The sequence below is a fragment of the Strix uralensis genome, chromosome 16 (genome assembly GCF_047716275.1).
Source record: "Strix uralensis isolate ZFMK-TIS-50842 chromosome 16, bStrUra1, whole genome shotgun sequence".
NCBI lineage: Eukaryota > Metazoa > Chordata > Aves > Strigiformes > Strigidae > Strix > Strix uralensis.
Window position 1 is genome coordinate 4,773,413 of NC_133987.1, and position 27,500 is coordinate 4,800,912.

At 51.2% G+C, this 27,500-nt stretch overlaps 1 protein-coding gene across 1 annotated transcript in view; it reads left to right on the top strand.

Moving 5' to 3' along the window:
- PKD1 (polycystin 1, transient receptor potential channel interacting) overlaps window positions 1–27,500 on the top strand; it is a 98,966-nt gene that overhangs the window by 50,879 nt on the left and 20,587 nt on the right. Inside the window, exons 8-25 of the mRNA XM_074885572.1 lie at window positions 458–570; window positions 650–776; window positions 1,713–1,990; window positions 2,475–3,224; window positions 4,280–4,411; window positions 6,036–6,211; window positions 6,654–6,787; window positions 7,348–10,970; window positions 11,975–12,121; window positions 14,471–14,614; window positions 15,876–16,155; window positions 17,957–18,173; window positions 19,793–19,943; window positions 20,925–21,077; window positions 23,332–23,476; window positions 24,288–24,890; window positions 25,376–25,532; window positions 26,837–27,089. Of these exons, the coding sequence (XP_074741673.1) occupies window positions 458–570; window positions 650–776; window positions 1,713–1,990; window positions 2,475–3,224; window positions 4,280–4,411; window positions 6,036–6,211; window positions 6,654–6,787; window positions 7,348–10,970; window positions 11,975–12,121; window positions 14,471–14,614; window positions 15,876–16,155; window positions 17,957–18,173; window positions 19,793–19,943; window positions 20,925–21,077; window positions 23,332–23,476; window positions 24,288–24,890; window positions 25,376–25,532; window positions 26,837–27,089 (7,583 nt within the window). The remainder of the gene's footprint in view (window positions 1–457; window positions 571–649; window positions 777–1,712; window positions 1,991–2,474; window positions 3,225–4,279; window positions 4,412–6,035; window positions 6,212–6,653; window positions 6,788–7,347; window positions 10,971–11,974; window positions 12,122–14,470; window positions 14,615–15,875; window positions 16,156–17,956; window positions 18,174–19,792; window positions 19,944–20,924; window positions 21,078–23,331; window positions 23,477–24,287; window positions 24,891–25,375; window positions 25,533–26,836; window positions 27,090–27,500) is intronic.

Consider the following 27,500-nt stretch of genomic DNA (forward strand, 5'->3'; position numbering starts at 1 on the left):
GTTGTGCTCAGTCTCCAGAGCCTGACCTGGCTGTGAGTGAGCCAGAGGCATTGCCACTGGTGGAAACTGGCTGGTCCTGGCCACTTTTCCCAAGTCCAGGGAGACAGGGAGGGTGGGGAGTGCACCTCATGCTCAGAAATGTGAAGCAAATCATGGGGTGTTGGAAGGGAGAAGTATTTGCAGAGTTCCTAGAAGTCAAAGTTGCTGAGAATTGCAGATGCAAACATTAGTTGTGCAGGGTGAGAAAGAAGTCAAAACATCTGTAAGAAGACAAAGGAAACTACAGGATTACAGCAACTGCTTCTCCAGTAAAGCTGAAGTTACAGATTCCTGACTGGTCCAAGCCCTACTACAGCTTTGCTGCACGGTGCGAGCGAGCAGGAGCAGCGTGGGGGGAATAGCTTCAGGCCTTGCTGAGTCTCACGGGCTTTGTTCAAACATGTTCCTTTGTAAACAGGAGTTCTCTTAAATGCCAAAAACTTCTTTGTGGGGGACCCTGAGTTTCACACACATGAGGCTGTGAAAAATGTGACAGAAGATGTGCTGTCAGCTCCGTGGCAAGCTGTGGAGGTAAGAAGGGTTTGGCATCCCGCTGCTGCGAGGGAGCCCAGGGAGACACGGGCAGGTGAGAGCCTTGTTTGCTTTGCAGGTGATGGTGTTCCCTGAGCTGGCGTTCAGGCACGAGGGATATTTGACTGCCCTGGAGTTTGTGACGCAGGAACTGCATCAACCCGTTCAAGTGAGGTTCCAGGTGCATAGACCGGTAGACGGAGAAGGTGAGGCATCTCCTCTCAACGCTTGTGGTATTGTTGGAGCTGACGCTATCAGGGCCACATCAGACTGAGGGTGTGTGGCCTTCTTGTGGCCCTTCTGTCTTCAAAGCAGGAGCTTTGAAGCCTTAAAGGCTCAGAGACTTGGTTCTCATTTTTTGAGGAGGCTAAAGTGCAAAATCTGCAGGTGTGGTTGGACAGCCTGAGGTTGCCTTGGAGAAGTGGTTGTCCTGGAGAAAGTAATAGAGGGAGAAACGTGTCTCAATGCATGAAGAAAATGTGAGTGTAAGGAACGTGTCTAGAAGGGAATTAATCTGAGCTGTGCTTTTGTACTTTGGGAAGACATGACATTAAAATGGGAATGTGTTCTGGTCCATCTGGCTCCACAGGTTAAAGAGGAAGAACATTTTTCTGAGCCCATTTTTTCCTGATGGATGAGATAATCTAATAAGCCTTTTCTGCCTTGTACAACAGCTCAATAGTCAGTTTTGGCAACAATTAATTTTGCAGCAGAATGTTTGCTGTAGCCATAGGGTTGGCTGGTTACAAAAGGATATTTTTTGACACTGAAAACCTGATACTTTGACATAGAAACATTAACTTAAGAAAAGTTGCTTAATGTGTTTTCAGTGTCAAAGACAGCTCTGCCTTTGGTTGGACTCACTTTCGCTTGAACATAGATCTCTTTTAGATTGCAAATTGGTGCATTCTCACAGGAAAAGAGACTAACTTTGTTTTTAATGATCTTCGTGCCTTTGTGAAATTTTCCAGTAAGCAGGACACTTGTCTTATGTAGCACCAGGATGTGTTGCAGTTGCAGTTTTTGCTAAGAGTGGAGCCATCATCAAAGTGAAAAAAAATGGTGAATTTGGAGCAAAGAAGTGCACTAGAAGGGTTACTTGTCAGAATGGTGATTGTTGCTTTCCCTTTCACTTCTTCCAGACTACCAGGAGGGAAAAAATGCTACAGAACCATTCCCCACTGCTCAGGATGATGGGAACTGGACGCTACTTGAATGTCCTCCTGGTTTTGAGTGGTGTCATTTGACTAATTTGTGCTCGTCACTGAACAACTGCTGCAACGCGACCGAGTGTGCCAACAGTTCCCTTGCCAGCAGCCCTACCCCCGTTTCCCCTCAGCACAATGAAAGCCAGCTCAGCTATGAACTCATTGAGGAATTTCTCTTTACAATACCAGCTGGCCCTTCTTCCCAGTATCTGGTCAGTGTTTATTAGCTGTTGTAACCAGTGAGTAGGTGGGGCAGTTTTCTTTGTTTTGAGTTCTTTGGGTTAATATGGACTTGTTCCCAATGTGCAGATGGAGACACTAAAGTCCATTCAAAGGAAATGACTTGCCCAGTGTCACACAGGCCACCACTTTCTGTTGTCCCCACGCTGTGCCCTGGACTCCCTGCAGTAACCTGCTGCAGTAGCACAGTGGGTCAGAAGGCCCTGCAGGTGTGCTGGGCTGTTCCCATCGCACTTACGGAGCAGAGACAGAGCACGAAGCTGACTTCTGTGTTAGCACATGTGATTCAGAGTGGCCAAAGAGTGGTGAAATGTCTCCCCATGCCGTGTTTGGATCTGTGGCTTTTCTGTTGGTTTCCACTTGGCAGGAAATCCAGCTCTCTTACCCAGGCAAGAGTTGGGTACCGAGTGCTCTTAACTTGAGGCATTAACCCAAAAATGTCTCCTCTCTCTGCAGGTCACATTCAGAAAAGAAAATATTTTTGTCAGGGCTGAGGATGTCTTCAGTATCCAGCACAACGCAGGCTTGGGCTTACTCCTCCAGTGCCAACCAAGTACCACATCTCCTTACAGAACCAACGTCTTAATCATGAACTCCTCAGAGTGGGCACTGGGTCTGTCTGATGGCTCCATCGGTGCCACCTGGATAAACAACACCGTTTGCTCTCTCCGAGTTCGCTACGCCGAGGAACAACTGGTCCCGGTGATCAGCCCCCACAATGCAGGGCTGGAGCATCCAGGCCGCTACACGGTCAGAGCCAGTGTGGACAACGGGTTCTTCAGCACCAATCTATCTTGCAGTTTCTGGGTGACCTCCTGGGTGTCAGGCCTGCGGGTGATCCACCCCGCTCCTCAGGGCGGCAGGGTGTACCTACCATCCAACCACACCACCCTGGTTGTCAAAATCTCCTCGGGGGTGAATGCGACAGCTAGCTGGCTGGGGGACAACCACACCTTCCCCTTCGAGGGGTCCTGCCCAGCGGCTGTTGCGCCGCTGACGACTGACTGTGCCAGGGAGACCAACGACACCTGGTTTGCTGTGGTCAGCCTGAGCGGCCTCAGGGAGGGGGTGAGCACCCACGTGCTTGTTGTGGACAACGCCGTGAGCTCCCAGAACATCACCGTCATGGTGAAAGTGGAGGAGCCCATCCGCGGGCTGCGGGCCACCCCTGACCCCGAGAGCAGAGTCCTGCTAAATACACGAGTGGTGAGTGATTACCACTGCTTTTAATTCGTGGGTAGAGGGTTTAGCCTTGCTAAGGGTGTGTGTTTGGCTCACGAGGAGGGCTGGGGCCGGGCGTAGCACTGCTTGCTGCTAAGCGCCGGCTCCCAGGCCGTGCAGCCAGCGCTGCTGCAGACACAGGCATGTGGCAGAAAGCACTGGGGCTCTCCAGCAGGAAGGCAGCTCAGCTGTGCCTTCACTTTAATTCCCTCAGAGGTAAGGCAGCATCTCCTCGTAGGGGAATACTGGCTTTCCGGTTGTACAGAAAATTTGAAGCATTTTGAAAGGCCAGTATTTACCATCTTTTGACTTGTCAGGGTAGTTATTCCTTGTTTAGGTTTGCTCTACTAAATCCTTATATCAGCTGGCTGAAGCTATAAAAATGTTTCATCCATCCATCCAAGTCTTGGAGTTACTCTGGTGTTTGCAGTCTTTTTTTTTCTCAAATCCCCTGTCCCCAGAGCTACAGCCAAGCCCCAGGAACCTGCTCAATAACTGCCCATCAGTATCTGTGAAATGCTCTGTTCAACTCTGGCTGCTTCCAGCAGAACCCTGTGCCTGCAATGCCTGTTGGTCTCACCCTTCCTGGCTGCCACGGTCTGCTCAGGAGGCACTGTAGGAGTGAGGAGGGAGCCCACCCTGTCCAGAGCAGGTCAGGCCTTTGGGTCAGGCACCATCAATAGATGAAGGTCAGAGACTCAGCTTACAGGTGTAGCTAAAACTGAGTTTTTTCTGCAAAGATATCGGAAAGTTTTTTAGCCAGCAAGAAAGAGAGCTGATGACAAGAGCAGAGCCCGAGGGTGTGGGAGCAGGCAGGGTGGGTTCTGCTCCCTGCTCTGCTCTTGATTTACGGAGTCAGGGTCTGCATTTCTCTGTCAGCAGCAAAGCCCCAGATGATCTTGCAAGACCTCTGTGTCTTACAGGTGTGTGACGCCTCCCAGTCTGGCTCCGCTCCCTCTCCAGTTCAACTGGAGATCTCCTGGGAAGTGCTGTGCGTGCTTTTCTCTTGCACTAGTATAAAATGTCCTCATGCCTTTCAGAGCTACGTCCCTGTGATGGAAGCTGGGTCAGATGTGACTTTCCGATGGACAGTAGATGATAAGCCATCTTTCACTTTTTACAATGTTGTCTTCAATGTTATCTACCAAAGCCCAGCTGTGTACAAGCTTTCGGTAAGCCAAGGCCTTTCCCATGATACCATTTTAATCCTGGGTTTCCATTTCATCCCACAAAGGAAGCAGATAAAGCAGCAGGGAGAGGAGAGGGCAGAGTTGAGTTGAGGAGGTTTTCACTCTGCTCCTAACGAGCTCGTCTGCTATTCCTCACTGAGCTGCTCTCGCAAATGCAAGTAGTAAGTTCTTTCCTTTACAGCTGGCTTCTCTGTCTTCCTCGCTGTTACTTTCGCTTCTTTTCTCCATGTTCTCCTTTCTGTTCATGGAGCGTGTCTGTCCTCACTGCTCCCCAGCAGGAAGGAGGCAGGGAGCCGCACTGCAGGGTGCTGGCCGCTGCTTTGGCAGGCAGGAGATGTGGAGTCAGAAGCAGGCAGAGGCAGGACGCAAACATTCAGACTTTCACAGGGAGGACAGAGCTTCTGCCACAAGCTCTTCCGCTCTCTGTCCCATTCTCTTCCTACTGGTGCAGCCTGGAACAGTGGGTTTTGTTGTGACCCCAGAAGAAGGATAGAGCAGAGAGTCTGGGCAGAGGGAGGTATCTGTTGTGGAAGAGGAGTTCACCTCTGACCAGAACGTCTTCCTGCATCGTGCCATGTACTGCTGTGCAGAGTCCTGGTCTGCCTCCAAGCTGCTTGATCCGTTCGCAGGGTAACTGCTGGCTTCCTGACGAGACTCCAGCCCTAGCTCTGAGGGTGCACGAGCACTAATTTGCTTGGGGCAGCACTGTGCTGAGGAACACTAATTTGCTGGGTGAAGCACTGTGCTGACAAGCCTGGATTGCTTTTACTTACAGAGTTGACAAGGTGGCATTAGCCTGGGGCCCACTGGGTTCAGTGTAACACATCCACAGAAGCCTAGACACAAAGAGCTTTCAGCTGTGGGGCGGGAGGTCTCTATTTAACTGGGTTTGAAGGATCTCTTCTGCCAGGAGCTCAGCTCTCCTGCAGGTGGTGTCAGGATGCGTCGTCATTAGGTGCCATGTCAGTGTTACATGCTTAGTAATCTTGAGGATCCTGCTCTACTTCTGTCATGTCTCTTCAGTCTCCTGCCTGTCCATTCTCCCTTTCCTTCATCTGCCCAACTTTGCTCTCCCTCTCTGTGCCCACTCCACCCAGACTGCTGGAGCTGCACTTGGCGTGCTTGATTTCTGAGTCTCTCCCATCCCCACTCTCTGTGCTTGGGGCCACTCATCTGCCTCTGTCCTCAGGAAACTGGGTGGCTCTTGTCCCCTTGGTGGCAGCAGGAGTCTGGTGACAGTGTGCGGGGCACATCGGTGCAGGCAAGGGGGTAACTGGCAAGTTCAGAGCCAGAGGAGTCTCAGATGAGAAGCTCTTCTCCTCATCTTCTTGCTGTAGAACCAGCCCTCCCCTGGACTGACATTAGCAGTGGAAGTGTGATGGCTCCAGCAAGAGCTGGCTTCGCCAGGGGGGTGACCTTCCAGTCTGTGCTGCTTTCCAGTGCCATTGTGGCTATTGCCCCCGCCTCCCTGTCTGACAGGCTGCTCTTCTCTGGCCTAACCTGCTCCTGCCTGTGGGACCTTGTAGCACAGTGAAGCCCCCCTCGAGGAGAGGGCAGCACGGCAAGGTGATCCCAAATGCATTCTTTGTCCCACTGTCCTTCCCAGCTCACCGCCTCCAACCACGTCAGTAACTTTACAGTCAATTACAATGTCACGGTGGAGATGATGAATAAGATGAAGAACCTGACTGTGTTGGGTGTCCTGCCGGTCCTCCCTCAGAACAGCACCGTGGAGCTTACGGCAAGAGTTCAGGTCGATTCAGCTGTGGATGCTATGTTCCTGTGAGTCCTTTGCAAGTTGCCCGAACTTAGGATCTTACTGTGCGTAGCTTACCAGTCCTGCCTGCGCTATTTCTCTTCCCAGGGCCAGCTGATGTCCAATGGCCCATTTCTCAGCTGCCGTCTAGTTAATTTGAAATCCCTGCAAGTGTGGTTCAGTCACACTGGCTGGGACCTGAAGTTCAGGCTGAAAGACTTTTCTTTTAAAGGATTGCAGCAGTGCTTTAATATTGGGTTCCTCCTCTTCTTCCCAGTCTGTACTCCTCGCACAGAGAGAATTCTACAGCACTGGGCACAGCTACAGCTTTGATACTTGACATTATTCTTCCTATGGTTTTCCTGGAAACCCCAGCCTGAAAGACAGCCCTAGGCCAGGCTAGGCTTCCTCTGGGATTTCCGTGGTTCTCCTGTTGTGCAGTGTAACCTGGTTTGCATGTTTCTCCAGGTGGGATTTTGGAGATGGTGTCCAGGAGACATACCTGTTCAAACCTCCCTACAACAAGTCTTTCCTTGTTCCTGATCCCAGCGTCCATGAGGTTGTAATTGAGCACAATGTTTCACACGTCTATCAAGACCCAGGTATGCTCAGGACAGTTCTTTGGGGAAGAAGGGGCTTGGGCTTTTTTGTTGCGTGGGGGTTACAGGGCACCTTCAAATAAAACAATGGCTTGAAAGTCGTTACCTCATTCCTGAGCAAAGAGCCAGAGTGACTGGATGTCTCCAGCGATCACCATCCTCTGTAGCTCTGTTTCTAGAAGTTTGTCCGCGCTGTAAGAAGCAAGACCACCACGCACAGTCCCCTTTTTGGGCAGTCTCAGCAGATAGATTAGCTCCGTGCTGATGGGAGAGGGGTAGGGAGCCCTGCTGCGGGCAGCAGGAAGGGGGCCTGTTTTGTAAGCAAATAGAAAGAAAATCTTTTCTCTGTATCTGTCAGACTGGCTCCTCTGTTGGCATTTGGTCCCCACATGCATGGCCTGGTTGTAGTTCCTGCTTGTCATGGAGCAGAGGAGGGAAGCCCAGGCTGTGCGCGGTGCAGGAGCAGAGCAGCCCCCAGTCATGCTCCCTGCACTCTGCAGCACCGAGCAAGCTGTTGCACAAGCATGTCCTCACAACTGTCTTTTTCTGGTCTTCCAATGCAGGCGAATATGCCCTGATGGTTCTTGTGTCAAACCAATTTGAGAACCTCACCCACTTGACCCCAGTGCACATCTACAGTTACTTGATTGATGTGAAGATGGAAGTAGAGGAGAACGTTTTAGTTGTGAGCCGTCCGGTCACCTTCAGAGCCAATCCGCTGCCATCTCCTTACGGTGTCGTCTACACCTGGGACTTCGGGGATGGGTCCTCCCTGCTGACAGCGAGCCAGTCTCCAGTGACATACAGCTACCCCAGGAGAGGGGTGTACAACATCACCGTGACGGCGAACAATACCATAAGCAGTGTGGAGACAGTTGAGTGCTACCAAGTGTTCGAAGAGATCACTGGGCTCCGTGTTTCCGCAGACGAGGCAGCAGAGCTGGGAGCATCTGTGAGCATTAATGCCTCGGTGCAGACGGGGGACAGTATCACCTGGATATTCGATATGGGGGACGGGACGGTGCTGAGGAGGCAGGTGCCGGTGGTGGAACACGTGTACATAAAGGACATCAACTGCACTGTGAACGTGACAGCTGTGAATCCCGTGAACTCAGTCTCCCAGACTGTGCCTGTTCGGATATTTGTCCTGGAAGTACTCAAAATAGAGCCAACTTCTTGCATCCTTGAGCACCCGGACGTGCAGCTCACGGCGTATGTGACGGGGAATCCTGATGAATACATCTTTGATTGGACTTTTGGAGATGGCTCGTCCAATGTCACAATCAGTGGGGACCCTGTGGTGATGCACAACTTCACCCGAAGTGGGACGTTCCCCCTCTCCCTGACTCTCTCAAGCAGGTTTAACAAAGCTCACTATTTCACCAGCGTCTGTGTGGAGCCAGAGATAGTCAATGTCACCCTTCTCCCCTCCAAGCAGTTTGTGAGGCTTGGTGAAGAGAGCAGCTTCCAGGTCAGTGCCGTGCCTCTCTACCAGTACCGCTACCGCTGGGATTTCGGGAACAATGAGTCCACTAGATCGAGTGGGACTGAAGTGACCTACACCTACAAGAACACGGGGATCTTCCTGGTCACCGTGACCGTCTCCAACAATGTCTCTTTCAACAATGACACAGCGTTTGTGGAAGTCCAGGAACCGGTTGGGGTAGCAAAGATTGAATATAACGGGACAAATGTTTTGGAGGTGAACCAGATCTACCTGTTCTCTGCCAGCATGAATGGAACCAAAGTGAATTACTGTTGGGACTTTGGAGACGGCACTATGCAGCCTGGCCAAATCGCTGCCCACTCCTACAACAACACAGGCCATTACACTATTAGTGTGACAGGCCGGAATGATGTCAGCTTTAATGAGACCGTCATCGACATCACAGTGAAACGTCGGCTCCATGGGCTGACCATCAATGCCAGCAGGACAGTGGTGCCGTTGAATGGCTCGGTCAGTTTTGTAGCCACGCTTGTAGCTGGCAGTGCCATCCGTTACTCATGGATCCTCTGTGACCGCTGCACTCCTATCCAAGGCTCGTCCACAATTTCCTACACTTTCCGGTCCGTGGGCACATTCAATGTCATTGTGACAGCAGAGAACAAGATCAGCTCGTTGCAGGACAGCATCTACGTCTACGTCCTGGAGCAGATTGAAGGCCTGCAGGTGGCTGGCAGTGACCTGGTGGAAGACGTGTATTTCCCAACTAACAAAACACTCCATTTGCAGGCGGTGGTGAGAGAGGGAACAAACATCTCTTACAGCTGGGTAGCCCAACGGGATGGCAGTGCTGTGCAGACCTTCACTGGGAAAACCTTCTCCTTGAGCATCCTAGAAGCTGGAAACTACACTGTCTATCTGAAAGCCACTAATATGCTGGGCTGCGCAACTGCTAACAGGACACTGGAGTTCATTGAAAGCATCGGTCTTCTGAAGCCTTATGCCTTCCCCAACCCAGTTGCTATTAATGCCTCCGTTAACATAAGTACCACCATAACCAGTGGCACTGGCATCACGTACGTTTGGTATCTAGAAGATGGCTTCTCCCCTGTTACCTCTGAACCCTTTATTATATACTCCTTCCAAAGCCCTGGAGTGATCGAGGTTGTCATCGGAGCAGAAAACAAGCTGGATTCAACCAATGCAACAATTAATATCCTTGTAGAGGAGGTCATAGAGGGGCTGAGTATAGGGACTGCAGAACTGGACTGTAGATACGTCTCATCGGGCTCCACGGTGGTCTTTGAGGGGGAGCTGCAGAAAGGGACTGAAGTGACGTGGCTCTGGGAGGTGCCAAATGGCACGTTGACTGGCCAGTCCGTGGCAGTCACATTCCCCACAGCAGGGTTTTATACGGTCTATCTGAACGCGTCGAACGACATCAGCTGGGCTCTGGCCAGCAGGAATATCTCAGTACTGGACAGGATTCAAGGACTGGAAGTTCTTGCCAGCAAGAAGGTGGTGGAGCCAGGGGAACAGGTCACCTTTGTGATCAGGATGTTGTCAGGTACCTCTGTGAGTTACTTGGTGAGCATAAGTGGGGACTACTCCGTGGTGCTCAACGGGTCCAAGTACACACATGAGTTCACCAAGAGTGGTGATTATTTGGTAACGGTCACGGTACAGAACCAAATCAGCATCGCCCATGCCCAGGTGCTCATCTCTGTCCTGGAGGCTGTCCGTGACGTGCGGCTCTTGAACTGCTGTGAGGAAGGCATACCCACGGGCACGGAGAAGAGCTTCAGTGCCCAGGTGGGGAGCGGTTCCCGCGTCTCATTCTCCTGGCAGTTCTCCCTGCAGAAAGAGCAAGGTCGATCCGTGATCACTATGGCAGGAGAGAGTGTTTCCTACACTCCAGAAGCTGCAGGGCTGCTCGAGATTCACCTCAACGCCTTCAATGACTTGGGAGGTATCAATATCACCAGAACCATCCAGGTCCAAGACCCAATAGTCCAGGTCTCCCTCACTGCCTCCAATGCCTTTGTCAACAGGACGGCGGTGTTTGAAGCAACAGTGGTGCCCAGCAGCAGGAGTGTTGAGTTCTTGTGGACCTTTGGGGATGGCTCTTCCACTCAAATGACCAAGGTTGCAGTGGCCAACTATTCTTACCTGAGCCCTGGGGATTACCTGGTGGAGGTGAATGCCACCAATCTCATCAGCTTCTTCATAGCCCACCTCACTGTCACTGTCAAAGTCCTGGAGTGTGAGGAGCCAGAGGTGGAGTTAGCCTTGCCCCCTCAAGTAGTCATGAAGCGGTCCCAGAGGAACTACCTGGAGGCACAGATCGACCTCCGAGGGTGCATCAAGTACCAGACAGAGCACCTGTGGGAGATCTACCAAGCACCCAGCTGCTTGAACTTGGACAACTCCAGCAGGATCCGTCTGCCGAATGTTGATGTCAACAGGCCCCAGCTAGTTATACCGAAGCTTGCCCTGGAAGTTGGGAACTATTGCTTCATCTTTATTGTCTCCTTTGGAGACACCCCATTGTCCAAAAGCATCTTTGCCAACGTAACTGTGATACCAAGTAAGCTGGTCCCAATCATTGATGGGGGGTCATACCGTGTATGGTCCAACACTCAGGACTTAATCTTGGACGGGGAGAAGTCCTATGACCCGAACTTGGATAACGGTGAACAGACTCCGTTGTTATACGATTGGTCTTGTACGTTCTCCTCCAAGGTAAGAGCAGTTCTGCACAGCGAGGGAGGGTGATCATTTGGGAGCTCCAACTGCATGTCAGCTCCACTACAAACATGTGTCTGGGTTGAATTGGTGTTGAGGAAAGCTTTTGTGAGCATCTTTAATAAAACTGCTCTGGAAGGAGGGTTGCAAAGGTTTCCCCGACTCCCAGCTCAGGATTATGGTACAAAAATTGCCGTGAAGAGTTGTGCAGTGCAGCCCAGTGCTGCACTATGTCCCTGTGCACGGCAGAAGTGTTGGCATGGGAAGCTGAGGCATTTGTGTTGCTGCTTCCCTTGTCCTCAGCCTCTGGTTCTTGGTTTGGGTGTAGCTGCTTCCATAACCTGAGGGCTGATTGCAGCCCAGGGGGCTGAGGGCTCTGGTCCCTCTCCTGTTATCAGTTTGACGTCTCTAATTTCAGCAGGGGCCCCCCTAGTTAGACTTTGGAGGAGTTAAGTGACCACAGGTTATGGTCACTATGGTCAAGAGCAGGTCACTGTCATCACGCTGAAATGGTCTGACCCTGCAGTGATCGAAGGGCAAGGGAGAGCTGCCCTTTGAATTCTTATGAGAGATCCACCTCAGGAGCATTTTTTGATTGAATGTGGGATTTTTTTGCTTGTAAAAAGTCACTAGTTTCTATCTTTACGTCAAAACAGAAAGATGCGGAGTGTGTGTGGATTAGACTTTGGATTTTAATGTGAGCTTTTTGTGGTGTTTGGCAATGTTTGTAGCTATATAATGAAGAATTAATTGCTATAAAATAAGAATTTGAAGCTCAGATGAAATAGAGGAGTATTCCAAGTACTGCTTACTAACCTGAAGAATAGGAGAAAGTGCTTTATTGTCCACACACCACCCTGTTTCTCCCACCCCAGCGGTGGCATTGCACAGTAAGATCTGTAGCAGTGACTTTGTGTGGACCTGAATGTTTTGGCTGTGGACTAACCCGATGTGCACCCATACCAAAGAGGGTTTGAAAGTTCTTTTCTCCTTGCAAGCAGAGCTCGGCTGCAGGGTGCTCTCTGAATTTCAGTGCCAAGGAAGGAATTGTCACAATTTCCAAAGCTGTATTAGAAGCAGATGTGGAGTATACGTTCGACCTCACCGTCAGGAAGGCGGGTATGAGTCCCGAGGCAACAAATCAAACCGTACGTACCACAGACAACTGTTGCTTTCTGTCCTTGTGTGCCTGTTGCTGGACACAGCTGAGCTGGAAGCCCATGGCCCTTTTTCCAAGGAGGTTTCTAGAGGAGAGCGCTGCTGGCTCGGGACCGTGCCCAGCCCTGGGTGACTCCCCGGGCTGCATCCCCGGGCCCCATCCGAGAGGCAGTGGCCGTTCGGCGGCGGGTGTGGAAGCTGCTGCTGCCTACGTGTGCCAGCCAGCACGGGAGAGCAGGGGAAGCAGATTTTAGGGCATGGCTGGGCCTCCATAACTGATCTCATCCAGGTTGTTGGCAGGAACAATCACTGGTATTTCCATAATCTATTCATCTTATGCTGCCTTGGGCAGCACTTTTTGCTTGTCCTGCCAAGTCCTTTTAGTTTCTTCCTTCCTTTAGACCTTGTGTTAGTCCCTCTCTGTGCAGAGGCTGTGTTAGCGACCCAGCCCTGAACGGTACTGGCCACCGTTCCTGGGACTGAGAGTCTGCAACCGCAGATCTGCCACAGGAGGACAGCGAAAGAGCCCATGGTCAGCAGCTCTTCCAGCACCATGTGCAGTCCCGGGCTCTTCACGTGTCACAGCACCAGGCTTTTCCCTGATTTTTGCCCAGAGGGAGCTTCCTCAGAGCTGGTACTTAATTGAACTGTCAACAGTTCCTCTCTTCTCTCCTGAATTTTTTTTAAGGGAGGATTTTTTTAAGTGCATGTTGTTTATGTCAAATTAAGCCTAATGCTGAATGCATCTGCAGTCCGACAGCAGTTATGGTTTATGTCAGAAACATTCATCGTGGTGCATTTGGCAATTAGAGATATAGTTAGTCTGAAAGTGGAAACTCTTACTGCTTGGGTTTTAAACCAAAGCTGGAGGATAAAAAGCAAAAAATTAAATTGATAGTCTTTCAAGGACATTCCGTACTATCTGGTTTCCATGCATGAGCGCAAAACAATGATTCCAGTGTCGCAGGAAATTTGCAAATACTGTAGGAATGAATGAAGCTTCAATGCGCTCCGGCTTAGTGCTGTGGAATATTTATCCTCTTTTAAAAGTCTGCCATATTAAACAATGTCTTCATTACTGTCTTTCTTTGAATTCAGAACAGTTATTATGCCAGGGCAGAGGGCTCTGTCAAATGCTGGACAACCCCATTTCCTAGGGGATTAAAGAAATTTAGACAAAGTACAGGGGTCAGAGCTCGATAGCTGTTGTGTCTGAGCCACCAGTGCTTCTAAAGCTCTCCTCTCTCTGAGTGTTTTGCAGGGAAGGTGTGGCAGACGTCTTGAGATGTGCAGCTTAGATCTGAGCTAAAAGCCTAGCACAGCATGCCACTCTCTGGAAAAGGTGGTTCTTCCAGGCTGCAGAGCAAAATGTGTTTGATGCACAGTGCAAGCTGTGTTTTCTGGCTATTTTTGTCATCATTCCTGTCTCTCAGAGACGTAGGTAGTGTCAGAAATGATGATGGCTCTGCACAGGCAGCGCACTCGAGAGCCCAAGGGTCGGCTCCTGAAACGTGGTGTGTGGTTCTAGGCCAAGCTCTGTAGATCAGAGCAGGGACCATGCTGGCTTTGCCCAGGGCAGCACATCCTTAGTAAACGCAGCTCCCTGGCTCGCCCTGAGCCCTCTCTTACTCTGGACTGTAAACACTTCCTGTTTAGCAACCTCCTGAGCCGAGGACCGGACCAGCAGCCCCTCACTCCCGTGTCCACGCAGATCTGCTGTGACCCCACTGGGTCAAGGCACACCACAGCTGCAGAGGCAGGGCCAACAGTTTGGTCCACAGAAAACAAAGAAGAGCTGCAGTTGCTTCCCAGGGCAGGTGCTCGCCAGATGTTGGGTCTGTGCTGTTATGGAGGCTTACCTCCTCCCAGTTAGACTGCTCCTCTCTTCCAAACTCTAACACAGATCCCATTTTTGTGGGGCTAACAGCTGTCCTGAGATGGTCAGTACAGCAAAGTGCTTCAGTTAGCATCATCCCCACCCAACAGCACAAGCAGGACTTCTGGGAATTCAGCACAGGGTGCCAGAGGGACATTTTTAAAGTGATTTGTGTTGGTAAAAAGTGTAAATAAAGTCCAACATTACCTGGACTGGGCCAGCTTGGCATTGGGTGGTTCTTGAAAATCAGTGGCAGAAGAACTGGCCAGTGTAAGAAAAGTGATATAGCTTAAGTCTGACATGAAATCCTTTGGAAATCCTGTCCTGCTGTTTCCTTAGCCCAGACTGGGCTGGTGCAGAGCAATTCCTCCTTGCAGAGCCAGGTGCTGGGATGTGTTTACTTACCTGTTAGATGTCTGTATTTTTGTCTCAGATCTTCTGATGGATCCTCTTGCTTCCCCAGGTATTCATCAAGAGGGGGGGAGTCCCTATCGTGTCCCTGGAGTGCGTTTCCTGCAAGGCTCAGTCTGTCTATGAAGTTAGCAAGAGCTCCTACGTCTACCTGGAGGGGACCTGCCAGAACTGTCACAATGACTCCAAGCTTGGGGTGAAGTCATTAGCAACGCTGGTCTTTGCTTCACCTTTGGTGCACTTTGGGGAGAAGGGGAGAGTCAGAGAGGACAGGGTGGAAAGAGCTCTGTAAGGAATATAGTCCTGGACCTAAACTGCCGTAGAGACAAGGAGGGGAAACAATCTCTCACCATCAATGCAGTGGCAGGCCGGGTCTGGCTGAGGGGATGAAGAAGGCTGGCTAATACCGGTCTCTTCATCACAGCCCCTGGGACTGGCTGCAGGACTGGCTTGCAGAGTCAGAAGTTTAAAACAGGCCCTGCACAGAGCTTGCCTGGAGTGGCATGGGGCTCCCGTGTCCTGTGCCAGGTCTGGGTGGCGTGGAAGAGGCTTGAGGAGCCTCCGAGGCGGGTCCCCATGTCCTGTAAACACGAGACCCCCTGTGAGATGTCCAGAGGAAAGTTTCCTGTGCCCTGCTCGTGCCCGCAGGCTGCGGGACACGGGGCCTGTTGATCCTCCATCAACCTACCCAAGGGCAAGTCCTTTATGGAGCATTTTCAAGCCAAGCCCATGAGTCACCAGCTTGTTTCACACAAAAGCCACTTTTTTTTTTTTTCCTAGAAGAGATCTGTAGAGTATTTTCTTCTCCCTGCTGATTGGCATTTTGCCCCTTATGCTGGTGACTCAAACAGAGGTAGTTCGGTCTCTTCTATCCCCCAAATCTCTTGTGCCCTCCTCTGGTTACAGATTCCACTACGCAGCATCTCTGCAACCTATTGAATGAAGCAGGTCTCAGAAGGGGAAGTCCTGTTGCGAGAGCTAGTCCGTATTGCTCCCAGCAAGCCCAGCCTGTACTTGCATGGCATTTTCTGGCTGGCTATCTCACCGTTCCTCTTGTTATCACAATTGTACGTTTGTGCTATTAGCAGTAACCATCCAGGACACGTTCAGCTTGAAGCATATAAAACATGGTATCCCGTGGAGACTCCACCAGGACTTAATTTATTTCCTGTGTTTTGTGTTCTGTATTATGAAATATTCTGTCGGAGGGTGATGTAATCCCAGAGACTAAAGTAGATCTCACAGTGGAAATATTCCCACCAGACATTTTGGAAAGGTTCCAGTTCTTGTTGCTGTAGCACACAAGACTAAAGCTGAATTATCAACTGCAAATTTGGCAGACGCTCCCACTAGAAATCTGTTACTTTTTATAAGAGACTCAATCTGAAAACATTTTAAGGCTATAACTTCAGATTTAAACAAAACCTCTCCTGTCTTTCCCCTCTTTTTCTCTACAGAGATGGGCAGCACACAGCTTTAAAAACAAGTCTCTCATCCTGGACAAAAAAACTACCTCCACTGGCGACACAGGGATGAACCTGGTCTTGAGGCAAGGGGCGTTGAAGGATGGGGAGGGATATACTTTCACCCTTCACATCACAGACCTCACAACAGGGGAGGAGGGATTCGCCTCCATCGATCTGCTACCAAACCAGCCGCCTGTTGGAGGATCCTGCAGGCTGTCTCCCAAAGGACCCCTCAGGGCGCTGATGGCAAAGGTGCACTTTGAGTGTGCAGGTGAGAGCGTAGGGACAGCGGTGCCGGGGCCCTGCCAGCCTCTCTGCTCCTCACGGGCAAAGGTTTCTCATCACCACTGTGGTACTAGCGGCCCTTCTCCGTGCAGATGTTTTCTTTACCCCCAGCTCCTGCCCCAGGACACTGCTGGCCAGGGCTTTAACCAAGGAACAAGCGACAGGACAAGAGGGAATGGCCTCAAGCTGCGCCAGGGCAGGGTCAGACTGGCTCTTAGGAAGGATTTCTTTGCAGAAGGGGTTGTTGGGCGTTGGAATGGGCTGCCCAGGGCAGGGGGGGAGTCCCCATCCCTGGAGGGGTTTAAGAGTTGGGTTGACCCAGCACTGAGGGATCTGGTGGAGTTGGGAACAGTCAGTGTGAGGTTCATGGTTGGACTGGAGGATCTTCAAGGTCTTTTCCAACCTGGATGATTCTGTGATTCGGTCAGTTCAGAAGTTGGTCTTTCCATTTCTGATCCCCAAAGCTTGGATCCTGGGCAGCTTTGTGTGCTCTAAAACTCGTGGTAGCAGGCAGGCACTTTTTTTTAATCCTAATTCATGTAGTTGAGTGGTGGTATCCAGGCCAGGCCAGCACTTGCGGAAGAAACTGCTATTTCACTGCAGGAAAAAGAAGATAAGTGCCCAAAACTGAGTCACACATATGTGGGAAGAGTCAAAAGACAAAGCACTGGGGCCTTCTCTGCCATGTGGGCTGAATGTTCCCATCAGCAGTTACCTTCTTGACCAGCTGCAGAGACAGCAACAACGAGTCCAGCTTTGGAAAAGTGGCCTGGCTGATGTCCTGTAGCCTTGGGCCAAGGAATAAGTGCCTCTGAAAACCATACTTCCCCAAATGATTAGTGTTAGAGATTAGTGCTGTCTGTGCACAAATGCTGGGAAGCCACGCTGCAGAGGAGATGATGAATTCTGGGGGGGCTGCTCACCAAAGCCCAGCTTAAGCTGAGGGAGAGCAGAAGTGTGTTCAGCATGATATGGTTGTAACTTTGGCATGTTTTAAGCTACCCAGAATAATTATGAAATCGATACATCTTTGGGGTGGTGGGAATTTGAGCTCTTAGCGATCGTTTTTAAGCTGAAGCGAGATATGCAGGATGCAAACCCACTGGTTGATGGTCAGTGCCATGAGCCCTGGCAGAGCCAGCACCTTCATGGGTACTCACGGGAAAAAAACACATTTCCCAGCTGCCCGGCTCCCACAGGGCTCCCCAGAATTCCTGGAAGCTGCATGGAAACCTCTGTGCAGGTTTTATAGTAGACTCAGTTGTTCCTGAGATGTTGGGCTGCCTGAGGGCTGCACTGAGCCTCTCTCTAATGTCAGGCTTTGCAGGGCTTCTGCAGAAGCTGTGGCCTTGGGTCAGTGCCGTTCCCAGCCCCAGAAGAGTTATTCCCATTTTGGTTTTGCTCATGAACTCTTCACAAATCCCTTTAAATGTTACAGGAGGCAAACACCTAGGCAGAAACCCCTAATCATCAGAAAAATTCAAAGAGGGTCCGAGCTTTACATTGCAGGCCCTGAAGACATCCCCCCAGCCCAGTGGAGTCCTTGAGCTGTCCTCACTCTGGGGACAACCTGTCCCTCTGCCAGAGCGGGGTGTCCCCTTGCTGGGGACACCAGGAAGGGGACATGCCCCGCTGAAGGGCTGAGGGGGGTGGGACACTCCAGGGGAGGGAAGGGGCACTGCCCAGCAGTGCCAGCTCTCATGGACCAGCTGCGTTTCGGGATGGGGGCTGCAGCCCTCCCCATGCCCTTGCCCCTGTCAGAGCCCCTCTTTGGGTTTGTTTTGCAGGCTGGCGAGACACGGAGGACGCAGAGGGCCCGCTGGTGTACATCCTCCTGGCATCCCGCCACAGGGCCGGGCACTACCACGAGTTCTGCGTGTACAAAGGCAGCCGTGCCGAGCACAGCGCCTTCCTGCCCCCGGGCTTTCGCGAGAGCGGCTTCATGGTGTCTGTGTCTGTCCTTGTGCAGGACCAGCTGGGAGCCACCGTGGTGGCCGTTAACCGGTAAGACGCACCACTCGCAGGCTGGGCTTAACCTGGCAGCACCAGTGTCCAGCCTAGGCTCCTGAGTAAAAAGTAAATCAGACTGATTATTCCTTTTTATTAGTAAAACACAAATCAATGGACACGCACATCAATCAGTAATCAGAAGATCCAAACCAAATAAAACAAAAGGTTTTTTTCACTTACTAAATTGTTACACTGTGGAACACGTTGCTGCAGGATTTTCTGGATGCAAAATGTATAAAGCAGCTTAAAAAAAGGCAATTAACCAAATCCATCAAACACCAAGAAACATAAATCCTCTGGCTCAGGAAATCTCTGCAGATTAGCAGAGCTGGGAGGGTACAGCTCAGGAAAAGGCACTGCTCTTCTCATTCTCTTTGCACATGTACCTACAACCAACTGCTGATGCCAAGCACAGCTCTGGGCAAAACAGACATTTTCTTTAACTCATCAGAATAGTTTTTATATTCTTCTTCAGTACAGGTTGATTTTCACACTCCTTACAGTACTGTAATTTTGCTTCTAGTAGAAAAGATACCGGCTGCCATTTGGCATTACTGGAGTCCTTTTAGCTGTCAGGGCAGGGAGGGATTCTCTGGCCACAAGTGCAAAACAGCCTTGCTATACATGCATTGATCCTTCATAAGTTTTTAGTGTGTCATGAATGCACTTAGTGACACAAAGAGTTTTTGATGAGCACCTGCTGCTCCATGCTAACATACCATAAGAAATGGGCCTATGGAATTAAGCTATTTACAGGGATGGAATAAGAAAGACAATGTAGCTGGGTGCATAATGCAGGAGAAGAGCAGGAGCGTGTCATTTTAGCTGTCTAGAGAACTAGACCATGTGTGTATGTCTGTGATTTCTTTCTGAGGGATCCAGTGGGTGCCAGTCCTGAAGGGCCTGGCGGATCCTGGGTGGAACATTTGCCTCCTGGAAGAGGCTGTTGGCAGGAAGGTGAGGGCAGGCTCAACAGAAGTGCAGGATGGAGAATTCCAGTCTTTGTGGATCATCAAAGGGGAGACTTTCCCATAAGTTACTGCTTTCCTGACCACCTCCTTCATTCCCTGGTGACACCTTGCTTTGAAGGCACGATGTGACTTGCTCAGAAGATCTCTGTGCGCTGTGCTCCATCACTTTCTCTGTGTCGGGAGCCCTCAGAGGAGAGTTGGCAGCAGCAAGCTGCGGTGCTGCGGGTGACCTGGTGTCCCGCTGCTGCGAGCCAGGGAGGTCCTGTCTAGCCGAGGTGGAGAGCACAGGGAACGATGCCAAAAGCAGTGCAGCTCCTCCCACCCCACCGACCCTGTTTTTGAGTGCTCTTTCTGCTCCATCAGACTAAACCTGGATTTTCTCCTCTGGGTTCAATGCACCCATCTGTGTCAGCAGCTTCACAGGGCTGGACCAGTGAGGAACCAGACTTCAGGTCTATGATGTTCCTACATACAGCTTGTGCAAACTGGGCACCGGGGCAAGCGTCAGCAACGCTGTCTTTGTTGTTTAACCACCTGCTTCCAGCCTCATCTTCCTTCCCAGCTAAAGGGCAGATTCTGCCCCCTTCCCCCAGTCCCGTTCGATAGTCAGCACTTAACCCAAATACCTCTTTCCCTTGGCAGCTCCATGGAAATCGGCTTACCCGAGGGGTTCCCCAGCCTCTCCCACTGGCTCTACAATCAAACTGACACCGTGCTCCAGGGCTTAGTGAAGCAAAGGGACCCTCAACAGGTCATCGAGTACTCTCTGGCCCTCATCACCATCTTAAATGAGGTAAAGTGGCACTCTCTGCCCAAGAGGGGCCTGCAGAAGGCCTTGCAATCGCCAGTAACGTTCTTTGGCCAGGTTTTGTACAGTGATGTAGGGAAATGGCTAACACTACAGTTTTTCATGTAAATCAATGTATGTGCATGCTGGGAGCTGGGCTGAAGCTATTTTCATGCATCAAAAAGAGTAACAAGCTCCAGACACACAATGACCAGGGAAAGCAGAGGGGCTACAAAGTAAACCAGCAATGGTCTGGGTGTCTCCCATGCAGCCTGCTTTTTTCCCCTCATATTCAGATGTTTTTTCTTCTTTACTGCCAACCTCAAATTTAAACACTGAATTTAGAAACAGAAATCTTAGCGCAGATTCCCCCACCTCCTTCACGCATCCCCTGAGCCAGCCACCCCGCCCCAGCTCCACAGGGCTGGAAACTCTCTGTAGCTGCTCAGGGTGATGCTCTGGGTGCTGAGTGGACCTCCTTGTGCTGACTGCTGAGCTAGTGCAGCTAGGAAGATCCTCTGCCCTGCATACAAGGCTCTTAATCCACAGTGCAGGAGCATCATCCTCCTGGCAGCATTCACTTTCACTCCTACCTAAAGTAGGGCCCAGTCCCTCCGTGTGCATCTCTATAGGTAGGGCAGGATTTTCAATCTATAATCTTTCCTGCTGGAGAAGAGCCCTCTGCATGCCTGGAAGGCAGACGGGAGCCATCCCCCTGAGCACAGGCACTGTACTGAGCTGGATAAGGGCTGCATACTGGTATACTACTTAGCTGTCAAGTGGAAGGCTGTTAAGATAATTGCTTGGAGAGCACAAGAGAAATTGAGGAAGTTCTGCTGAAAAATACAGCTCATTAGATCACCCTCTGGAGAGGAGCACAGGCAGGGAGATACAAAGTGCAGGGAAGAGGTGACTCCAGCACAGCTCATCATCCTCTGAAACAACCCGATACATTTCCTCACTCTACCTGCTTTTCTCCCCTCCCAGTACGAGCGGTCCATGCTTCTGGAACCTGAGACTGGAAATGAATTTGAACTCCGGACCTGGACTCGTAACAATATCACAGAAACCCTGAACTCGCTGAACGTGAACACAGTTGATGATATCCAGCAGATCTCTGCTGCCTTGGCGCAGTGCACGGTATGTTCCCCATCACCACCCCCAGCCTCCTGCTCTTAGCTTAGCTGCTCCTCAATTCGTGTTCTGCTTCCCGGCATCTCTCTCCTACACAGCCCCCATGCAGGGAGGACAGGGATCTCTTGTCGACACCATCAGGGTTTCTGTGGCGATGCCCTGAGTGTTGTCAGCTCTGCCCCTCGCCGTGCCGTGGCGTGGATAAGGTGGTGGAAGGCAGCACCTAAGATCTCTGTGCTGTGTCTCCGGTCCCAGCCCTGGTGTGGCAGCTTCCTAGCAAGTAGGTTCCTTTGCTTGCAGATGGAAACTGCAGGACAGGCCTCGGCCGGCTGGAGAAGCGCTGCGATAAATTGCTGGGGGAGTCGCAAAATCTCTGAGGACAGGCTGAACTTCATCAGGAGTAACACAAGTAGAGCCGGACCTGCCTTGAGCCAGAGGACAGCGCCAAGGACTGGCGTTCCAGCCCTATTTCTCCCATACAAGATTAGAAACACTGCTCTGCTCTGCTGCTGACTGGAAGCGCTGTGTTCCCCGGCCAGCTCGCAGTTTCAGCTCCCTGGTGCTGGGGCTGCTGCCTGGTGGATTTAGGAGTGGCTGTATGTGTTTTGTCAGATGGGCAAAGGGAAGAGAGCCCAGTTATATAATGTGCTCGGGGTTTGGTGGTCAGCCAGTCGGCTCTGGCATGCTCTTCCTCCTCGCCTTCCCAAATCTTTGCTTTTGGGACTGGAGTCAGGTACCCTGGCCTGGGCTGCACATTGCCTCCCCAGCCAGGTCAGCAACCTCGCGCAGCGGGAACAGGCTGTCGTTGAGATGATGGACAGACTACTGCATGCCACCCACAGAGTCCCTATTCCGCTGCTCCTTTCTCTGCTTCAGAGTCTGTAAACCTCAGAGATCACTTCTTTCTGTTCATCTTTGTGAGGGGACTTGGGGTTCGGCACATCCCATTTCGATGCTGGATTGGTTTGTGTCTGTCTCTCCCATGTGCTCTTGCCTTGCGACTTGTTCTCACTGTGGAAGCTCAGGTCTAGAAATAGAATTTTTGTTCCATAGGAAAAACTGACGGTCCAGGATTAGTTTGTGCTCTAGGTAGGAGTGAAAATCTTAGAAAAACAGTAATCTAGAATTTCGCAAGTGGTTGATACTAGCATGGAGTTCACACCTTTCCTTTCCTGTAGAAGTGTCAATCAGTGCTGACAGTTTTTTGATTTTACCTACAGGGGAGAGGAAGAATCAGAATTAATTTCTCCTGGAGTGGAAAAAAAGAATCTCAGTCATCTTAGTCGATTCTCCTTCCTAAGTAGTGGCTCCCCTTGGGTGGTTCCTCCCCATAACCCTTTTTCTTCCCCACCTCCTCGATACCTGACTGTGCTTTGTGGACTCCAATTTACCTAGTATGTCATTGCTTCTCATTGCTTACAAATAAAAGCAGAAAACAGGGAATTCTAGACCTGCAGATGCTGTTTCGATTCTGCATCAAAACATACGGTGAATCACGTCTGAATCCTACGATGATTAAAAGAAAAAAAGATGAACAAGAGCTAGGAACGGGATTGTGGTAACAGCTTCCATGTGTTGCCTCAGTCCCTCCCATCCAGCCCTCGAGAGTGTGGGGAGCTCCGGGCCATGGCTAGAACATTCTGTTTCTTGGACACATCTGGGAGCAGAGGGAGGGCCATCCATCATGCCTGAGTGGCAGGATCCCTCCCACAGCTTTCAGGAGTATTTGGACACTGAAATGGGTTCAGTAAGGGCTAATCTTGCTTCCATCGAAGGTTGCAGAGTGGATGCAGGAATCCTACCCAGCTCCTTCTGGCTGATTTCTGTAGGAATAGTGTGTGGCCCAAAGGGGTGCTCATGAGATGCAACAGCAGGAGACACGCTTGGTCCTTACAAGTGAACTCCAGGGAACCTGAATATGCTGCTCTTTATTGCTCTTTCCAACCCGAATGCATCCACCATTGGACTCCTGCCTGTGCACTGGCAGATTGTGGCATGAGGGGAGGTGGGTGGAAGAGTCCTGGAGACACCACCAGCTTCTTGGCATCTCTCAGTGTGAGCAGAGAAGCCGTGATCTCTGCAGTCACCTCCCAGGGGCTGGAGAGAGCAGGGGTGGCTTGCAGAGTGCAACTGGTGTTTGAACAAATGTGGTCAGGTCTCTGCAGGACTGAGCCAGATGAACTTACCTGCAGCTGCTTTTGTCTTTCCCTGGGAGTGTTTGGAGTGTTCCTGCTGAATCAACCTGCGTTTCCCTTTGCAGGTGGTGAGCAAGGAGCTGGTTTGCAAGTCATGCCTGACGAGGACCTTGAACAAGCTGGAGACCATGATGACCATTCTGCAAGGAGAAACGACCCAGGGCACTGTGACACCAACTGGCATCGCCGACAACATCCTCAACATCACAGGTCGGTTTTGTCCGGGCAGGAACTGGTGACAGTTCTCCCTGCGCAGGGTGCTGGGCAGAAGTAGGCTGAGGGAAGCTTTGCAGGCTTTCTCCTGTACCATTAGGGGTTCGGCCTTCTCAAGCTGTTAGGAAAACTGCATCTAACACTTGGAGTGTGGCACCGTGGTCCTTTCTTCTCCCTGAACTTTTCCCAGGGTTGTCCTGGCTTTGGCAGCTGTCCCTGCAGCCATTTAAATACAGCAGTTGTTAATAAACTCACTAATATGCCAGGGAATTCTCTTTTTAGTAAACAAGGAGTACCAGCTATGGCTTCCAGATGCTCGCCTTCCTGGTTGCAATCTGAGGAGGGTGCCAAATGTCACTGGGGCGCCCGTGAACAGTGTGGAAATTCCCACCTGGGAGGAAGCAGAGGCACCTTCCTTGCCCTCCTCGTTAGGCTTTTCTGAGTGTTCTCCACTTAATAGCGCAAAAACTTACTAACATATGTTTGCTTTGTCCATTCCTTCCCTGTTTCCCAGTCTGCCATTCTAGTCACTAGACAGGAGAAAAATAAGCCTGTTGTGATTAAGTATTCACCACCAAACGTTGTAGATGAGCCGAGAGACTGCCAGGATTGCTGACAGCTCTGTTTTTAGCTATGGGCTACTCAACACTTCCAGTGCAGAAGGCCGTGTGCACAGTGTAGAGTTACAGTGAGAAGACAGTAAGGAAAGACTTGTCTGATTGTTTGGAGAAGGTGTTACCTACACTGTAGCAGTTATCTAGGCTATTCACCACTTCCTCTGTTTGCACCTTTATTTCTCTCCTGGCAGGTGACCTAATTCACCTCGTCAACACGGCGTCACAAGAATCCAAGCCGCAGGAGCTGCTTGCTGATTCCCACAATTTGCTGCTAGCTCCCAAAGCCTACAACCTGTCTTCCAGCCTGATGCGCATCCTCATGAAGTCTCGAGTGCTGAATGAAGAACCCCTTGAGCTGGTGGGAGGAGAAATTAAGGCCACAGGCAAGCGGTCTGATCCCTTTAACTTGCTTTGCTACGAAAACACACCAAACTGCCAGTTCTCCATCCCCCAGGCGTTCAACACCACCCTTTCCAACCTGACGGATGTCATTCAGGTCATGTTCCAAGTGGACTCCAATCCTTTCCCTTTTGGTTACATCAGCAACTACACCGTCTCCACAAAAGTCGCCTCCATGGAGTTTCAGACACACAATGGGGTGCAGATCCCCATCGGGAGCCTGGACTCAGAGAAAGCCATCACTGTAATGGTGTCGAACAACACAGATGCTGACAATCTCTCTGCTGGCACTGAAGTCATCGAGGCAAGAACGTCTGTGAACCTAATTGTGACTATGGAGAGCAACAACAGAGAAGCAGGACTGCACTTCCAGCTCACTTACAGAGTCCTGAATGGTAGCGCAGACAGAGCCAACTCCTTATGCTCTTTGCTCTTTCTTCTGTGGGAGAGGAGGGCTGGGTGTTGCAGCAAAGGAGATAACAAGAGATAACTGGTCTGTGGGAGGGATGTTGGGTGTAGCCAGCAGGTTCCACGCTGCATGGTTGAGGTGCTGGCTGTCACGGGTATTATCCAGTCCCTGGTGTAATCCTTGCTTGTGGATTCGGGCACTGAGAAGCCTTTTGCTTTTCCCAGCCCTCTGCTGAGCCACGTTCTCACCGGAGGGAGTTCGTCCAGTCCCTCTCTTGGGCACATACAGCGGCATCCTGAGCCTCTTGCTCAGGGATCCTCTGAACTGCAGAGACCGCAGTCTGGAAAAGCATCTCTCCCGACTTTCTGCATTTCTGATCCCCCTCCCTGAACATCCACTGCTGGCAGCAGGCTTGTGGTCAAGCTCTCCCTGGTGTTTATAAAGTACTTTCTGTCTTTTCTCCCCACGCAGATCACTACATCGCAAGCGAGCCTGAGCCATTCATCATGGCTTACCTCCACCACGAACCAGAGCCCAACGAGCACAACTGCAGTGCCTCTAAGAAAATTGGCCTGGATGCCCTGGCTGGAAGTGACCACAAGCTCTATACCTTCTTCACCTCACCCAGGTAAGAGAAGCCCCACCTTGTAATCCCTGTCACCCACAGGCTGTCCCGTGGATGCTCAGGGTGCTCAGGGCCTTGCCGTGGTTTCTATGCAGGCTGCTTTGGAGGGCTGGTGCTGTTGTAGCTGCCCACAGAGCTCCTCTGTCCGCAGAGGAGAGGGGCTGCCAGCTGCCATTCCTACACCCAGCATGGGCACCTCTTCTACCCTGGCACTCCCTCCTTCCCAGACATCTGCTGCAGGGCTGTGATTTGCCTTTCTGATCCCGGTGAGGGAGGGCTCCCCTTTCTAGAGCTGTCACTCCCATTCCCTGTGAGTATCGTGACCCTCACCCAGGGGATGAGTCTCCCCCCACTGCCCTTTGCTCACTTACCTGATACCTGCTGCTTGTGCCTGCTGCTTGTCCAGGCATTCATCCCCCATGCACCACCGATCCCAGAGCTGCCCATCTTTACCAGGAGGCTTTTCCCCAGGGGGCTCACACTGACCTTCGCAAATTCAGGGCTTGCTTTATGCAGCTCATGAAACCATTTCCCACAGCAAAACACCACACATTAGCCTAGTTCCTGACCTGGAGTGCAGCCTTCACGGAAGCACCTCTGTCCTCAGAGCTCACCTTCCCAACGTGTGAGCAGAGGAGAGCGCTGGTTCCCTCGCAGGCTCCCATCCACCTGGCTTGCCTGCAGCTTGGAATGTGCCAGGGCTCATCAAGCACTGCTGTCATGCTCTTGGGTTTTGCAGCAAAGCTCTCTTCTTTTTATCAGAGCAGTTGTTCTTGTAACTCCAGTTGCTGACTGGCTGCCTTGCCCAGAAGCGCGTGTGTTGATGCCTTGTGTTATTTATGAGCCATTCCTAGGCATTATCTGAGAAGAAAAAGATAAGCAGCTTGGGAATAGGTGGGGCAAGAGTGGAGCCACTGTTGTGTAAGTTGACACAGCTTCCATGGCTTTCGGTAACAGGATGCTCAAAGAGGGATTAATTGTCTTAATGAGCAAATCTGCTCCCAGCTAAGAATGTGGAAGTGTTGTGTCAGTGGGACACGGGGAAGGGTGGGTGGGAGAGCTGTGCAAGGCTGCCAGCACAGAGAAGAGGATGTGCAACACAGTGCTCCAGGTGCTGAAATAATACAAAGATAAAGAAGAATTCAAGTGTGTAGAAACCCAGAGTTTCTGCACAGCCGAAGGGCGATGTGGATTACACCATGTTCACTGGGCTCTTCCTCCTCATCGTGTGCTTGGGCGATGGAACGGGGTTTCTGTCCCTCCAGCAAGTGGGTTAATTAACATCTCCTTGTCTTTCCCTTTTCCAGAACTGATGACACCATCCAGAAATACTACTTCAACATCACAAACCATTTCAGCTGGTCGCCAGTGGAGGTGACTCTGGGGCTGTACACCTCCCTCTGCCAGTACTTCAGCGAGCAGGAGAAACGCTGGAAGACAGAAGGCATCATCCCGCTGGAAGAGACCAGGCCAGACCAGGCTGTGTGCTTAACCCAGCACCTCACCGCCTTTGGGGCCAGTCTGTTTGTCCCCCCAAACTCTGTCCAGTTCATCTTTCCTGTGAGTAGAACAAAGCAGAGGCTGTGCAGCATTGCCACACGCTGAGCAGATTGTTGTCACCTAGAGGAAAGCCTTGGGCCCCCGTCAGCCTCTCCCATTCAGGCTGGGACATGGCTGACCTGTGCCCAGCTGGCAGAACACCCCGAATACTGGAGAGCCATAGGGAGCTGCAGACGGGCACAGCTCACAGAGGGACTGTGTCCTCTGGTCATGAATCCTGGCTGCTGCTGCTGCTAAAAACAGACCTTTGCTTTATTCTCAATTCCGAACACCTCGCGGTGTGCTCACCTCTTGGTGAGATGCCAAACGCTCCTCCCAGCTGTCGCCCAGCACTGTTTTATCCCAGTGAGCTTGCACCAGCCAGCTGCTCCCTGCCTCCCTGGGGCGTTCAGGCTCTCCCGAGCTGTCTCG